Source organism: Zosterops lateralis (assembly GCF_965231275.1).
Source record: "Zosterops lateralis genome assembly, chromosome: 11".
Lineage (NCBI taxonomy): Eukaryota > Metazoa > Chordata > Aves > Passeriformes > Zosteropidae > Zosterops > Zosterops lateralis.
This window is the reverse complement of record NC_139771.1, coordinates 21,300,730-21,318,356: the sequence shown is the minus strand read 5'-3', so window position 1 is coordinate 21,318,356 and position 17,627 is coordinate 21,300,730. Positions and strand designations below refer to the sequence as shown.

The window sequence follows — 17,627 nt, the reverse complement described above, 5'->3', positions numbered from 1 at the left end:
ACTCCCAGAAGGCTCCAGCCCTGCTGGGCTCCTGTGGCAGCTGTGAGGCCTCATGGAGCGTTTCTTGTGATTACCAAGGAATCAGGGCCTGAAAAATAACTCCCAGACATTCCATCTGCATTTAAAAGTCAAGTTCAATCTTCCCTTATTACAGCTGCAAACCCCCCTCGCTATCTAATGCAGATAAAGTAACAAAGCTGCACTTCCAGTGATTGGAACTAAATGCAGTTAACCTTAAAAAGTCACTTCTACAAACAGAGCAGATTTATCTGGATTTGAATTTTAGTTCTTGTGCAAAGGCTTAAGAACAGGTTCCTCCCCATTATTCAATTTAACAATAATAATAAAAACCTCCATGACAACTATAACAAAAAGACTCTGATAACGCCTGAAACCTTTTTTGATAATGAAACATCCAGTTTTCCCTGGTTGAAGCATAATTCCTCGGGGAACATTTTAAAAAAAGACACAGAAGAACCGTCTCCTCCCAATTGTTAACGTACAGAACCAACCTGAGAACGGCACATGGGGAAAAAATCAACTTGGGGAAAAGCTAAAGGAGAAAATCATGGGCGGGAGAGACGAGACAACTTAACTGCAGTGGCTCATTAATTAGAGTCATTAACGTGTGTGAAAAATGAGGTTCACTTTTTTGATAAATTTTAAGAAATAGGTTCAATAAAAAAATTAAGACAAATAGGAGATAAAAAAGCAAAGTACGGCCGGGTGACTTGGATTGAGCCAAGTCCACACCTGCTGTATCAGAGACATGGCAGCACCAGCACATCCACCTGAGCAAAGCCAACAGCCCCCGAGTGCCAAAATCCCAGGAACACAAAATCCCCATGCTCTGGGGAACCCTGAGTGGGAACCCAAAATCCCCATGCTCTGGGGAACCCTGAGTGGGAACACAAAATCCCCATGCCCTGGGGAACCCTGAGTGGGAACCCCAAATCCCCATGCTCTGGGGAACCCTGAGTGGGAACCCCAAATCCCCATGCCCTGGGGAACCCTGAGTGGGAACCCCAAATCCCCATGCCCTGGGGAACCCTGAGTGGGAACCCCAAATCCCCATGCTCTGGGGAACCCTGAGTGGGAACACAAAATCCCCATGCTCTGGGGAACCCTGAGTGGGAACACAAAATCCCCATGCTCTGGGGAACCCTGAGTGGGAACCCCAAATCCCCATGCTCTGGGGCTCCCCAGCCAGGGAGCTCAGCAGTGCTGGCACCAGAGACCAACTCCTGTGATGAGTGGACACCGTTCTCCCCTGCAAGAGGAGACACTTCATTAGTACTGCCAGAATTTCTCTTCCCAGAGCTCTGGGAGGAGATGTGGGGCTGGTTATTCCCAGGTGGGTTTTGTGTTTGTCCCTGAAAGAACCCAAGCCAAACCCCACTGGCTCTCCCATTGTGCTGACAAATCCACTCCAGGCAAAGCCCAGCTCTTTATGCACTGTCACTGCAATAATTTGTGTATTTTTACTGTTATGTGGGCAGGGAGAGGTCAAACCCTTCCTGGTCATCTTTCCCAAGACAAATCCATAGCACAGTCCTGACTGTGAAGGATTTATACATCACACACGAGTTCTGCTGAGTTACACACCCATCTCTGTGACAGCCTGTATTTTATAGATCAAAAAAAACCCCAAACAATGTCTTCCAAATATATCTGTTATATCTGTGACGCCTGAAATGAGGATGAGCAGCATGGCTTTAAAATAAAACGGGAAGGGCTTTGGCTTTGTGGGTTTGGCATCTGCCAAAGGATTCAGGTTCAATAGCACAGACACCACTTTGCCAACTGTTAAGGAAAACAGATTCCAGTTGTACCACATTTTGCTTGATTTATGTGAGCACTGGAAGAAAGATGAGGGGGAAAAAATAACCTGCAGAGAAAAAAAAATTCTTTTTTTTTTTTTTTTTTTTTTTTTTTTACCTTGTGTTGCTGTTCTGACCGTGAACCTGCCAAGTTTGAGAGGCTGCAGGAGCTGAGCACAGGCACAGGCAGAGCCTGTTCCTGTGGATCTGCCACACCTCCCTGGGCACTGGGAGGACACTGGGTACCAACAGCATCCCTGGGGCTGCTGGGGCTCATTGGGAGAGCAAAGAGTGGGATAAAAATCAGCTAAAAACCTCATTTGTGCATCCCTGGGCTCACAGCACTCTCCTGCTGCAGGCAGGGCTCAGGCCATGTACTGCCTTTTGCAATCAGGAGTTGTCTAACCCCGGCCTGACAGATTTCCTTGGATACAAGACTTTGCAATATAAAGCAGGTCCCAGAGCAGCCCTGGCTTTGCTGTTGTTCCCCACCATCCCCAGGAGAAGCAGAGCCCAGCCCAGCCCCAGCAGCCCCTCCTGGCACCCAAACAACTCTGGGGAAGAGCTCTGTCCAAATTAGGAACAAAAAGAACTTTGCTAAAGGGGGGCAGGAGGGAGCAGTCCCTGTGCCCCCCCTGCAGCTCTCAGCCCTCCATCCCCAGCACAGCCTGAGCCCATTAGAGCCAATTCCACTCTCCCGGTGCAGCCTCTCCCTGCCAGGCCATTTCCTCCCTGCTTGCTATTTTTAAAATTGCTCCAGCTCCTGAGAGTGTTTTGTTCAGTGCAGTGACAGGCTGTCACTTACCCTGCCCTGTGCTCAGCATCCCAGGGAATTCACCCTGGACACTTCCCTGCCGGGCTCCCTGCAGGCAGGAGGAGCTCTGCACGGCAGCTCTGCCTCAGGATCCTGGAATGGGCTGGAAGGACCTGAAATCCCATCCAGAGCCACCCCAGCCATGGCAGGGACACCTCCCACTGTCCCAGGCTGCTCCAGCCTGGCCTTGGGCATTCCAGGGATCCAGGGGCAGCCACAGCTGCTCTGGGAAGAGGGAGAAGCACACACAGCTCACACATTCATTGCTAAAAAAAAAAAATCATGGTGAGAAAGCAGCAAAAGGCAAACCAGAGCAATGTTTATCAATGAAGCCCTGCCTGCAGCCTGTCCCAGGGGACAAATCAGCCCTGAGGGACTGGTGACATTCTCAATAAACTGCTCCTCCCCAGTTTGGAGCAGGGATGGCTCCCCCCAGCTCCTCCTGCAGCCTGTCCTGGCTGACACACAGCTCCTGCAGGGAGCCCCAGATCTCCTCCAAAGGCTGCACTTCATCCTGGAGCTCTTTTCCAGCCTCAGTGATTCCATCATTCCAAGGTGCCAGGTGGAGCAGCACAGGCTTGGCAGGACATTTCACAGACCCAGTCCTCGGAGTTATTTTGTTCTCTTCTGAAATGCAAGGAGATCCCTCCTGAGAAAATCATCACGGGGTGGGGAGGCTTTTTTTTAAACAACAATTCAATTCCCCAGCAAAATACATTTTTCACAGGTGGGTAAAAAAAATTGTATTTGGGATTTATTTCATTCCTTCGTGGATTTAATGCTCTTCACAGTTTATCACGTCATTGGAATATTCCTGAAGAAGGGAAGTGGCTTTTCCAGGGACTCCATTTCCTCTGCTCTGCTCCTGTTTCCTGCAGGTGTTGGAGATGTTGGTGTGTTAGAGCAGCTTGTGCAGCTGCCCTGGGATCCTCATGGGGCTGGACCAGCCCAGGCCATTCCTCAGTTCCACATTTCCAGTTCAGCCAAACGAGAACAAACGAGCTGTGACTCCTTTGGGGCTGCTGCCACCCCGGGCACTGCAGGCAGATGGGAAATCAGCTCCCAAAATCCTGGGAAATCCAAACTCCCCTCGCTGGGACACCAGAATTCTGCTGCAGGAGATGAAACAAGCAATGAGCTCCCAGTTCAGAGAATCCCAGGATTCCTGAGGCTGGAAAATCCTCTCAGCCCATCCAGTCCAGGCTGTGCCTGATCCCACCTTGTCTCCAGCCCAGGAATTCCTTGGGCACTCCAGGGATGGGGATCCAAACCTCCCTGAGCAGCCTTTTCCAGTTGTCCAGCTGGGGAATCCAAACCTCTTCTCCTCCTCTGGAAATCCTCCACTGCAGCCAGAGCAGACACATCTCACAAAGATCATTTCCTTTGCATCCTCATCCATGGAATGGACTTTAAGGATCATCCAGTTATTCAGAGATTTTTCTGCACTGCTGTCAGATAGAAAAAAAAAAACTACAAACCCACAAAAAAGTCGTTTAATTAATTTTTATTGTCAATATAATTTGGGTGCATTCAAGCCCCGCCACAAAATTACCTGCTTTAAAAATCACTAAACCATTTCTATTAGCGCTGGATTTTTATTCCTGCAAAAACAACAACTTCCTGCCAAATCCGAGCTGACAGTTTGTCTTTATTTTTGTAGTTATTCCTGCCATTTTTTTATTAAATGGAATTTGGCCTTGATCCTGTCCATTAGGACTGGGCTTTGATGGGATCCACATGGGAAAAACAACTCTGGGCACTCAGTCCTGTCCCTGCTGGGGGAGATGCTGTCTGTGCTCTTGGGAGTGCAATTCCAGCCATCCATAGATTTATTGGGATATTATTATTTCACCATCAAGCTCTGGGGGACAAGAGGTGTTTCTAAAGCAGAAAATGCTGTCCCAGGACAGGCCTGGGGACAAGGCTCTGCTCTCACACCTGCAGCCAGGCAAAGCCAAGCTTCCCTTTGACCTCTACCATTGACTGATCTGTGTTTCTCCCAAGATAGCTAAAAAGAAATTTTGTATTTCCAAAGCTCTGGTGGACCACAACAGGTATTTATAAGTTTATTTTGGAAGTAGATTGGTGTGATGTCCATGGCTGTCACTGAAAGAACTGCACACTCACTGTCAGGGTGAAGTGAGGAAAAGAATAGGGAAGTTTATTATGATTTGGGGTTTAAATAGGATTTGGGATTTGGTCAAGTGATGGTTTAGATGAGAGGAACACCTCTCTGAGCCCAGTGGTCAATTCAGAAGTCCATCACAGAGAGGTGAGTGAAAACAATCTACTCCTTTATGTTCCATGTGTGAGGAACTCCAGTTCAAGAATATAAATAATCAGAAGGCTGAAGAACACACACACCGTGCTCAGGGGCATCGAGCAGGACCATCATTGGGATGAAATCCTGTGACCTGTGACTGCTCCAAACCCTCCCCTCCACCCCCAGAGCTCAGGCCATGCTTTCCCCAAAACCCCAGACCAAACCAGAGCTGCTGGATGTGCCCTGAGTGTGCAAACATTGGACCTGCCCCAGCTCAGGGCGTTGGGGAGGGAAGGTCTCCAGGCTTCCTCCTCTCCCCAGTGTCAATCAGAGCCAGGCAACCCCAGTGCTCCACGGATCCCAAGGCACAGGGAGGTGATCTCCAGCCAGGAGCCTGTCCCAGGGCTTTGGGAACATTTGCCAAGCTCATTTGGAAGGGCTGGGGAGGGAGGCACCGGCCAGCAGCACCCGAGAGCTGAGGGAGCAGAGAGAGCCCGGCACTCACACGGCATCTTAATGCCCTCCACGTCCCAAATGACACAGCAAAAGTGTCCTCAGCCCCACAGCCCCAGCCACAGGGGCTGCCCCCTGTCCCCCAGGGCCGCTTTGTCCCTGCAGGAGGGGTGGGACCCCTGTGAGAAGCTCAGGTGTGCTCGGGGTGCTCCATCCTGTACCTGCCACCGGCCCTGCTGCAAAGGGCTTTGCTCCAAACCACAGCCCGGGGAGGTGGACAGCCCTGAGAGCCCACCCTGCACCCACCCTGCACCCACTGCACCCACCCTGCACCCCTGAGCACCCACCCTGCACCCCCAGAGCTGCCAAACAATAGGTAATACACAGCCCATGGAGCTGGAGACCCCTGAGCACCCACCCTGCACCCCCTGAGCACCCACTGCACCCCTGAGCACCCACCCTGCACTCCTGAGCATCCACTGCACCCACCCTGCACCCCCTGAGCTGCCAAAATATGGGGCACACAGAGCCCATGGAGCTGGACACCCCTGGGCACCCACCCTGCACCCCTGAGCACCACCCTGCACCCCTGAGCACCCACCCTGCACCCCTGAACTGCCCAAAAACAGGACACACACAGAGCCCATGGTGGCCCTGGGGACATCCAGAGCTCCAGCCCCGACACCAAGAACCATCAGAGTCTCTGCTCCCGGTGCAGCAGCCGGGGCTGGAGAGCCCTGCAGGCCCCCAGGGCTGGGGAAAGCACCAGGGGAGTGCCCAGGGCCAGCACCTTTCCCTGCTCCAGGACAGGGGCAGCTTTTCCTGCCATCAGATTGGTGATGATGGTTCACAAAACCTGCACTGCCTTCAGCAGGAGGGCTCAGGAGCACCTCGTGAATCATCAGTAACGAGCAGAGCTCTGGAAATCCTTGTTCTCTGGGTTTCTCTCTGCCTGGGTACCCTCTCCCCTCACTAATGGCCTGGCTAGATTGGATTCCATGCTCTCCAAACAGCCTTAATTACATGCTTCGTATCTCCCAATATTATGATCAAATCCATCATAGTCCAGCGTCTGGGACAGTCAGCATTGTCACTCATTGAGATTAATTTGAATACAACTATAAATAGAAATAATAACATCTGATCTTATGAAACACAGTGTTGTGCTGGATGGTTCTAATGCCTCCGAGCCAAAACTTATTTAACAGAATAAAATATGGAAGGGAGCACACGGAGCGTTGTAGTATTACTGTTATGAGATTCCAACGCAGATCAATAATTCTTTCATAAAAATTAATGCCTCGAAATGATCCCTCCATTTGTCATTCCAGAAGAGGTCACCTTACTTTGTTTCAAAGAGCAAAATTGAGAATTGCACAAGTGGACCTGCTGCAAATGTGCTCTCCCTGTCCCTGCACCCCTCGTGCCAGCCCCAATTATCCCTGAATGCTCTGCCCATCATCCCTGCCTGGCCTCTCCCTGGATGAGCATTCCTCTCCTGCCAGAGCCACTCTCCTTCCAAATGACCCTTTGCAGTCCCTCCTGCCTCCAGAGAGACACTTGAAAACAGATTAAGAGCCAAGATTGTTGCTCAAATTGAATTTCGCCCTGTCAAGAAAATGAATTTTACCTCCAAAACATGGCGTTCCAGAAAAACACATTCCCAGCACCTCCAACCTCTCATTAGTGACTCCCCGTGTGGAATTGTTGAAGGGAGGATTTTCCTGCCCTTTTATTTATAGGGGGAAAATCAGATTCCGGGTGTGTGGTGCAGCCCCAGAGCTGAGGCACAGCAAGGACAAATATTGAGGGGCTGCTCAAATGAAAGCTCATTAAGGAACACAAAAAAAACCCTTTTTTTTTTTTTTTTTTTTGAGAAGAGGCAAAGAATTAAAGGTGGCTCTTTCCTATTTTCAGCTTTTTTTTTTTTTTTCCCCATTCTCTATGTGAGAAAAATGTGGAGTTTCCTGAAATATCTTTTCTAAAATGAATCATTGCCTAAAAAGTATTGTCCTGTTTGAAGTGAGGAGAGGAAAACGCAACCATCAGGTTGGGAATTCATAGTGAATTAGCATCCAGTGAGAAATATTGCTGAAATGAGGGGGGTTTCTTCCCAAGCCCCAGGTAAATCCCATCCATTAAACCTCCCCAGCGTCTCCTCAGGGCAAGGTCAGCATGAGGGGCTCAACACATGGATCTGGGATGGAAAATAAACCCTGTGGAATGGGCCTGTATCCCACAGTCCTGCAAGAATCTGAACTAAGAGAGGGAGGAACAACCAGTTTGCAGAGATTTTCCTGGGAGTGAAAAGGAGTTTCTAGAAATTCATCAGAAATTCATCAGAAATTCATCAGAAATTCATCAGGAACCAAACGCCTCCAAGGGATCTGTTGGAACCAGGGGATCACACACGGCTCTGGACATTCTCACACAGCCCTGCCCAAGGATCTCATCCCATAGATCCCATCCCATGGATCCCATAGATCCCATCCCATGGATCCCATAGATCCCATCCCATGGATCCCATTCCATGGATCCCATCCCATAGATCCAATCCCATGGATCCTATTCCATGGATCCCATCCCATGGATCCCATGGATCCCATGGATCCCATGGATCCCATCCCATAGATCCCATCCCATGGATCCCATCCCATGGATCCCATCCCATAGATCCCATGGATCCCATCCCATAGGTCCCATCCCATAGGTCCCATCCCATAGGTCCCAATCCCATAGATCCCATCCCATAGGTCCCATCCCATAGATCCAATCCCATGGATCCCATCCCATGGATCCCATCCCATGGATCCCATCCCAATCCCATCCCCATCCCGACAGCCTCCCCCGGAGAGCCAGGGAAAAGCGTGTGCACTTGGCAAGAAAAGAGCAGCCTCCAACTCAGAGCTGCACTTTTAAGCTCCCTTCCTTTCCAAATAATCTCATTTTTGTGATTACTGTGTCTGGAGCAGAAGGCAGGACTGCAACTGTCACCGTCCTCCTTCGGCAGGAAGGAAAGGCAGCCAACACCCCCGGGGAGATCAGGGATGTTCCAATTTTCACTCCCAATCTCCCTTAGCCCACTTTATCTGCCAAGTCCCCTGGAGGGGCTCAGGAACAGCCCCCTCTGGGCCACAAGAGCCACCCCTGATAAAATCCCACAGCGATTTAGACGAGAACAAAATTATTCTTGATTGGCTCTTTCAAATTGCATCCACCGAGGACACAAACCTAGAGCAGTCATTGGTTTATCATTACAGCCTGCAGTTCTAAGGGAGCACAAAAACAAGTTTTCCAGCACTAAAAAAGAAATCAGGGCGCTGATATTCCCCATATTGAGTGGTTCTACTCCCAGAAAATATAAAACACCCTGGCAACGGTTTTATCATGAGTTTGTAGGGAAAGCTACGACCCTGCAGAGGAGCAGCATCTTCTCCAAAGCAAAAACCAGCAGCCCAAAACCATCCTGCCTGAACTCCCTGGTGCGTTTGGAAGCAGCTTTCCAAATTATTTTGGTGTTATTTTTAGGAGAGATATTTAATTTATGGCCGGGCTGCTCTTTACTGGTGTGCACTGATAGAATTGTGTTGGAAAGGAGTCCCTGCCTTTGACACACTCGAGTGTTGGTGCAGGGCCATGTCCACGCTCCAGCAGCCCCAGGCTGATCCCTGCTGGAGCCTGAATCCCAGAGCTGCAGCACAGGCAGCCCCTGGACTGGGCACACACTGCCCTGATCCTGAAATCCTACCCCTGGACTGGGCACACGCTGCCCTGATCCCAAAATCCTGCCTGGGCAGGGCACACACTGCCCTGATCCCAAAATCCTGCCTGGACTGGGCACACGCTGCCCTGATCCCAAAATCCTGCCTGGACTGGGCACACACTGCCCTGATCCCAAAATCCTGCCTGGGCAGGGCACACACTGCCCTGATCCCAAAATCCTGCCTGGACTGGGCACACGCTGCCCTGATCCCAAAATCCTGCCTGGACTGGGCACACACTGCCCTGCTCCTGAAATCCTACCCCTGGACTGGGCACACGCTGCCCTGATCCCAAAATCCTGCCTGGGCAGGGCACACACTGCCCTGATCCCAAATTCCTGCCCCTGGACTGGGCACACACTGCCCTGATCCCAAAATCCTGCCTGGGCAGGGCACACGCTGCCCTGATCCCAAAATCCTGCCTGGGCTGGGCACACACTGCCCTGCTCCCAAATTCCTGCCTGGGAATTCCTTCTCAGTGGGATGGGAATGGCACACAGCCCCTAGAATGGGCACACACCTGCTCTGATCCCATATTCCTGCCTGGGAATTCCTTCCCAGAGGGATGGGGATGGCACCCAGCCCCAGGGGATGCACTCACAGAGGGCTGTGCCACTGTCACTGCAGCCAGGGCACTCATGTCCTGCTGGATGGGGTGAGGGTAAAGAACAGGGATGGAAAATAAAGATTCCAGCCCGAGGCATCTCCAGCCTCCAGCCCTTCCTGGGGAAGCCATGGCCAAGCTGGAGAAGCTCCTGTGCACTCAGACCTCTATTCCTGCTCCTCACCAGGCACTGCTGGTGCTCCTCACTCATCATTTTAACCCAAGTTCCTCCGGCAGGTCCCACCAAGCCCTTGGCAGACACCAAAGCCAGGAGTGCAGCCTCCCCTGGCTCACATACTGAGCTGGATCCCTCACTTTATCCTGGAGTCCTCCTCCCTTCATCCTGGAATCCTCCTGCACGGGGCCTGATGAGGCACCAGCCCCCCTGGCAATTCCTGTGCCCACCCACCTGTCCTGGGGGACCCAGCAGGGGCAGTGACCACCCCAAACCCTCCAGCTGGACAAAGGGACAGGCAGGGTTACACTTCCCTGTGCCTTCCCCACATCCCCACCCCAGCTCTTCCCAGGCTCTTTTACCCAAGGAGCAGTTCAGGGATAACTGAGGGAGGGGAAGGACTCTGATCACACAACAAAAAAAACAACCAAATATCATGGAGATCCCTCCCACCATTTTTTTTCACCCCAGGAAAGCTCCTACAAAACATCCAGCAGCGATTGCAGGGATGAATTGCAGTCAGAGCAGCCCGGCACTGCCTCTCCCTGCTGATCCACCTGTTGGCTTTGGCTGCTGGTGCTCCCAGCCCTCGGTGCTGCAGGCAGAGATAACAGAGCCTCCCATGCAGAGAGGAAGATGAACAGCCTGGATGGATGTGGCCCCTCCTGGGGAGGCAGCGCCTGGAGCAGCAGGAGCTGGCTGAGGGGCCCTGCTGTGCCCTGGATGGGTTAGATGTATATTTATATATATATATATATCTCCACAGAGATGTTTTTTACGCAGATTTTCTCCCCACATCAAGGCACAGCACAAATAATTCTCCTCCAAAATATTGTCAGAGGAGCAGAAACTCCACTAAGATTTCTTTGCAGGGGCCTCCACTGAGATTTAACCTTCCAGATGGGAGGGAAAAGGCAGTTTGGGCACTGAGCAAGTGCTGAAGAGCCATCCACCCACCCTCAGCCCCGGGCAGTAAAACCCACAGTGACCCCGCAGTGAAGGAGCTGCTGCCACGCTGGGGAATTGCAGAGGGTTGGGAGGTTAACAGGGTTTTTTGTGCTTGGTACTTGGTTTCCTTCTTTCCGCTAACTTAGAGCCTCTCATCCACCCACACACAATGACACCAAGTTGTTGAACGGGTCCAGTCCTCCTAAAATAGTTCTTTTCTATTTCTCCCTGGCTGAAGGTGCTCTGAGCTGTGTGTTGAAGGAGGGGAGGACAATAGGGAACAGTTTTTACGGCATGGGGGATCCAGCTCATCCAGGCTGCAAAACAGATCCTCAGTGAAATCCCCCAGCATGGGCCAGTTCCTGCTGTCTGGATGATCTGGTTAAATTGCAATTTTGAACAGATGCTTAGTCACAACACATTAAAGTATTTCGTTTATACGAATATCTCTCTACATGGAGAAACTGCCCGAATTTCTTATTTCCTGCAAACTCCACTACGTAACTCATCACCAAAGGCTTTGCAGCTATTGTGGCACCATCCAAAATTCTCCTGGTGCCTCAGTTTCCCTTCTGAGCTGTCTCTCGGCAGGGACAGCCCTGGGCTTGCTGCGGGATGGGAACTGGAGTGGAAGAGGCACCTCATCCCACCCTCCTGGCTGGGAACTGGGACTTGAGCACAGCTTGAGCATCGCTCACATCCCTCCGGGCTGCTGGGCTGGGGCAGAACCTGAGCTCGGGCTGCTCTGCTCTGCAGGAGGAGCAGGAGGGCACCGGGAAATGCCGGGAACTGGGAAATTCCGGGAACCAAGAAATGCCGGCGATGCTGAACCAGGCACGGTGAAAAGCCACACAAACCATGGGAGGTTCAGCACAGCGCTGGATCCGGCCGCGATGCGCTCCAGTGTGTCAGAGTCTGTCTGTGGATGTGTTCTGCCCCACAACTGTCTCCGATGGTTGAAGACCAAGACCCCCGAAGAGACTGGGGAGAGCCCCTGGCCTGGACTGATGTGCATCTCCACGAGAACGGAATGCAAGTTACAGTGGACTGAGCTGACTGTACTGACCGTGCTAGAAGGGCACAGCTTGAGCTTGTTCCTGAGCACCCAGCCCTAACACAGGTGCTGCCTCAGCCCTGTGTCACTGGCCTGCTTCTCCTTGGCTTCGTGCCACTCGCTCTGGTAACCAACCTATAAGAACTCCGAAAATTCTGAACACCTTCGTGATCACCCCACTGGAGAAGATCCCGTCCATGGGCATCTCTACACCTTGAGGATTCCGACTCTCCACATTGGTAGCTACAACCCCCTTCCCCTCTTTCTCCATCTTTCTCACTATTCTCTATTTTCTTTCCCTATTATCGCATTGTGGGCACTAAATAAAAGCGCATTTTTTGTTTAAGCAGAGTTGTCCCCTGCTGTGTCTTTTGTGCTTTGAGATCTCCAAAAGGAACCATCGGGTTCCCCGCAGATGTTTGCGGACCCTGACACAACGTGCCAGGAGGGGAGGCGAGCGAGGCACAGAAACAGCTCGGTGGTTTTGTCTCAGGAGAACGGTCAGGGCAGAGCAGGGGATGGCCAGGAGCGAGGGAGGCATCGCTGGTGCCATCAGAGATGGGGATGGGGAGGCTCGGCGGGTGCTGGAAGCGCCCAGAGGAGCTGCCGGGAAAAGCTCACAAGTTTCCAGCTGGGAAAAGCGGGGGATTCTCTCCGCCCGCTGCATAAAAATATATATATAAAAAAAATAAAAAAATCCCTCCACCACCTTCCGCATGCGAAGGCGTAGGACAGGGAGCAAAGAACTCCGCTGGCTCACGATGCATCTGGTGGCGCTTCTGTCACTGTCACCGCGCCCGAGATCGCTGCGGTGGCGCCCTGGGGACAGCCCAGACCTGGGGGGACATCCCAGCACCCCTGGGGGGACATCCCGGCCCTGGGGGGGACATCCCAGCACCCCTGGGGGGACATCCCGGCCCTGGGGGGGACATCCCAGCACCCCTGGGGGGACATCCCGGCCCTGGGGGGGACAGCCCAGCACCCCCGGGGGGGACAGCCCAGCACCCCCGGGGGGGACAGCCCAGCACCCCCGGGGTACCAAACCCCGCTCAGCCCGGGCCAGACGGGGGACAGGGGGATGAGCGGGGGTGACAAGTGTCGGTGCCCCGACACCCCGCAATGGAGGGGGAGAAGGGGCGGGCGGTGCAGCGCATCTCCCCCGCACACACACACACACACACAGAGACACACACACACACACACACACACACACAGACACACACACACACACAGATATACACACACACACAGACACAGACACACACACACACACACACACACGCACACACACAGACACACACACGGCTCCTCTCTAATCCTCCTGCTCTGCTCATCCCTGGCTCCCCCCGGAGCCGCTGGGGCTGGAGAGAAGCGGCTCTCCCGGGCTGTGGCTCCCGGTCGGGCTCGGGGGGAGCCGGGACACGACCCTGCCGGGGCTGGGGGCTGGGGCTGCCGGAGAAATCCCCTCCTGAGCCTGTCCCGAGCCCCTGGGAGTCGGGAGCGGTCCCGCGGGGATGCCGAGCCCCGCATCCATCCTCTCTCTCTCTAACGCCAACCCAGCGCAACCAGCGCCTCTTCTCGTCCTTTTTTTTTATTTTTTTTTTTTCCCTTAAGGCATCGCTTCGTGCAAATGGGGCGATAAATCCAGCAAGCGCCGCGCTCCGTGGTGGAGAAGGGAAACGGGGAAGGGAAGCAGCTGCTCCGGAGGAGGGAGGGATGGATGGAGGGATGGAGGGATGGATGAAAGGAGGGATGGATGGATGGAGGGATGGATGGAGGGATGGATGGATGGAGGGATGGATGGATGGAGGGATGGATGGAGGGATGGATGGAGGGATGGATGGATGGATGGAGGGATGGAGGGATGGAGGGAGGGATGGAGGGATGGAGGGATGGATGGATGGAGGGATGGAGAGATGGAGGGATGGAGGGATGGAGGGATGTATGAAGGGATGGAGGGATGGATGGAGGGATGGATGGATGGATGGAGGGATGGACGGATGGATGGAGGGATGGAGCACCTGGAGAGAGAAGCACAGGGGAAGCCCCACAGCCCTACCTGGAACAAGCGGAGGATATTCGCCACCATAATAGACACGGAACTCCCGGACGCCCCGATCACTCCGACTACTTTCTCGGGCTTGACGAAGACGGGCGGCTCGCCGTTGGTGCAGCGCACGTCGGAGGTGTCCTTCTGGATGAGCGCCTGCACGAAGGTGAGCGACTGCTCCAGCGCGTAGGTGTCCCGGGAACAGGTATCCAGGATCCGAGCGCCCAGCGTCACGTTGGGCAGCAGCTCCGGGTCGCTGTTGATCTGGTCCAGCGCGTAGAGCATCGCCTCCAGCCTGTGGATGCCGTTCTCCTTCTTGATGTCCCCGCAGGGGGAGCCGGGCGGGCCCTTGGCGTGCACGGGGAACAGGCCGCCCAGGGTGATGTCCCCCTCCAGGCGGATGGAGTGCGGCGCGTACATCTCCTGCCCGCGGGCCGCCTCCCCGAGCAGCAGCTCCAGCAGGCAGCAGGGCAGCTCCAGCAGCGCCAGCAGCCGCAGCACCCTGCCCGCCCGGCCCATGGTGCTGGCACTGCCCCGGCGGCGCCCCGGGATGGCCGGGGAGAGGGCAGGGCTGCGGGCTGTGCCGCTGCCACCCTGCCCTGCCCTGCCCTGCCCTGCCCTGCCCTGCCCTGCCCGCCGCGCTCCGGCTCCGGCTCTGGGGGAGCGCCGGCCGCCGCTGCCGCTTTAAACAGCCGGGGCCGCCCGCCCCCCGTCCCTCCCCGTCCCTCCCCGTCCCTCCCCGCTCCGCCCGGCGCTGCGCAGCGCCCTCCGCACCGCCCCGGGCCCGCACCGAGCGCCACGGCACCGGCATGGGCGCGGGGATGGGGATGATGGCACGGCCCCGGGATGGGCGCGGGGATGGGGATGATGGGCACGGGGATGGGGATGATGGGCGCGGGGATGGGGATGATGGGCGCGGGGATGGGGATGATGGGCACGGCACCGGCATGGGCGCGGGGATGGGGATGATGGGCACGGCACCGGCATGGGCGCGGGGATGGGGATGATGGGCGCGGGGATGGAGATGATGGCACGGCCCCGGGATGGGCGCGGGGATGGAGCTGGAGCCGCGCGGGGCCGGGGATGGGCGCTCACAGGTGGAGCCGGGGATGGGGGGACCGGGAGAACCGGGAGAACTAGGGGAACCAGGGGGGCAGAGGGGATTGGGGGAACCAGGGGGACTCGGGGGCATTGTGGGGATCGGGGAAATCGCAGGAGGAGCGGGCAGAGCGGCTCGGGAGCGCCGAGCGCGGGGGATGCTCGCTCAGCCCCGCTGGAGCAGCATCAGCATCACCATCCTCCTTATCCTCTTTATCCTTATCCTCCTCCTCCTCCTCCTCCGCCTCTCTCCCGGCCGCGGGGCTCGGGGACAGCCGGGGACAGCCGGGGACAGGGGGATTGTCCAGCCCCCCCAGGGCACGCAGAGCATCAATCCGGACCGTGCCCCCCCGCCCGCAGAGGAGCGGGCAGAGGAGGAGGAGGAGGAGTTTGGATGGAGCCCCGCACTCGCAAACCCGAAGGAATGCAGCTGATCTCGTTCTATTTTAAGATCTCCCAGACCCATTTTTCTCCTGCACACCCAGATCTGGAGGATGCTGGAGCATCCCGGGTTTGTTCCCTCACCCCGGAGCTCCGGGATCCCAAGGGACAGCACCTGTTGCCGTCCCCTGTGCCCGGTACATCCATCCCCTGCCACACTCTGGTTTCAGGCTAGCGCAGGATCCATCTCTCAGATGTTCCCACCAGAGCAAACACAGCCTTTAATCCCTCCTTCATAAACAGCAGAGCAACTGTAGCTGCTGTTCATCACCTGGTCTCCCTAACACAACTCTGGACCAGCAGGGTTTTATTATGGTAAATAGATATTATAATATTATTATAAATAAAGAAATAAATTTATTATTTATTCCCAGCAGAACCCCGTGTGTAGTAACCTGCCCAGTCATAGGGTGCATTAGGAGGGACCTTAATGATCATCTCATTCCACCCCTGCCATGGCAGGGACCCCTCCCACTGTCCCAGGGACACCCCCCACTGTCCCAGGGACACCTCCCACTGTCCCAGGGACACCCCCCACTGTCCCAGGGACACCCCCCACTGTCCCAGGCTGCTCCCAGCCCCAATGTCCATTCCAGGGATCCAGGGGCAGCCCCAGGTGCTCTGGGCACCCTGTGCCAGGGCCTGCCCACCCTCAAATCACCCCCATCTTAAAAAGGAGATTCCCTTTACACTGCCATCTACAGACTGGGTGGGGTGGGAAGGGGCCTGAAGGACCACCCAGTTCCTGGGGGATTTTCCATGGTGCTGTCAGACTCCCAGGCCTCTCCCAGTCCCTGCCAGAGGGGTGGAGCTGAACCAGCCCCATCCCCATCCCCATCCCCATCCCCATCCCCATCCCCATCCCCATCCCCATCCCCATCCCCATCCCCATCCCCATCCATCCCATCCCATCCCCATCCCATCCCCATCCCATCCCATCCCATCCCCATCCCATCCCATCCCCATCCCCATCCCATCCCATCCCATCCCATCCCATCCCATCCCATCCCATCCCATCCCCATCCCCATCCCCATCCCATCCCATTATCCCCATCCCATCCCATCCCATCCCATCCCCATCCCATCCCATCCCATCCCATCCCATCCCATCCCATCCCATCCCCATCCCATCCCATCCCCATCCCCATCCCATCCCATCCCATCCCCATCCCATCCCATCCCCATCCCATCCCATCCCCATCCCATCCCATCCCATCCCATCCCATCCCATCCCCATCCCCATCCCATCCCATCCCATCCCATCCCATCCCCATCCCATCCCATCCCCATCCCCATCCCATCCCATCCCATCCCATCCCCATCCCCTCCCATCCCCATCCCATCCCCATCCCATCCCCATCCCATCCCCATCCCATCTCCATCCCCTTTTCCATCCTAGGAGAGCCCTGCAGTGCTTCTTTACCTCTTCCCCACCTAAAGCTCCTCGGTGAGAATCTTACCTCTGTTTATTATTATTAAAGATTCTGACTCTTGTGATTGAGGCCTCAAGTGCTCCAGTTCAGAAAGGATTTGAAGATAAATCACTTGTTCTAATAAATAAATAATTCTCATGGTTTTGCTGGATGTCCCCTCATGATTTTGGAAGCTTCCTGGTTTGTATTGTTGTTTTTTTTTTCCCCTTTGGGGAAATCTGCAGTTATTCAGATATAATCACATAAACTTCTGTCCTCTCCAAGTCACAGAAAACTCATCTGCTCTCCACTTCCTCCTCCTCCTCCTCCCACCTTGGTTTACCTGCAGAATCAGTGTCCAACCCCTCACCAGGCTCCCTGAGGGGCACAGGCACTGCCAGAGCTGGGCGAGGCAGAGCCAGCCCAGCCCAGCCCCTGGATCAGCAGCAGATGCACCAGAAGAAAAGGACAGAGTTTTGCAGTATGCAGATATCTTTATTCTCTCCCTGATCTTATTGGTGTAAGCCCTGAGGCATGAAAGATTATTCTAATTACATGAGAAAAATTGATACAGCAATCATTGCTCTGGATGCTCCTGATTGAAGTGCCAGTCCTGAGGCTGCTGTGCCGGCGAGGACCACTGGACATGTGAAAAATCCTGTTAATCACTTTTCAGCTTCCTGCCTTTCAGCTGAACTCTTCTAATTGGCAGCACTCCCCTTCTCACTGTACCT

General features: G+C 54.6%; 1 protein-coding gene across 1 annotated transcript in view; it reads right to left on the bottom strand.

Annotated features, from left to right (window-relative positions):
* GRM7 (glutamate metabotropic receptor 7) overlaps positions 1–14,461 on the bottom strand; it is a gene marked incomplete at both ends in the record, with an annotated part of 164,494 nt that extends 150,033 nt beyond the window's left edge. Inside the window, one exon of the mRNA XM_083869703.1 lies at positions 13,952–14,461. Within this exon, the coding sequence (XP_083725829.1) occupies positions 13,952–14,461 (510 nt within the window). The remainder of the gene's footprint in view (positions 1–13,951) is intronic.
* Positions 14,462–17,627: the final 3,166 nt, after the last annotated feature.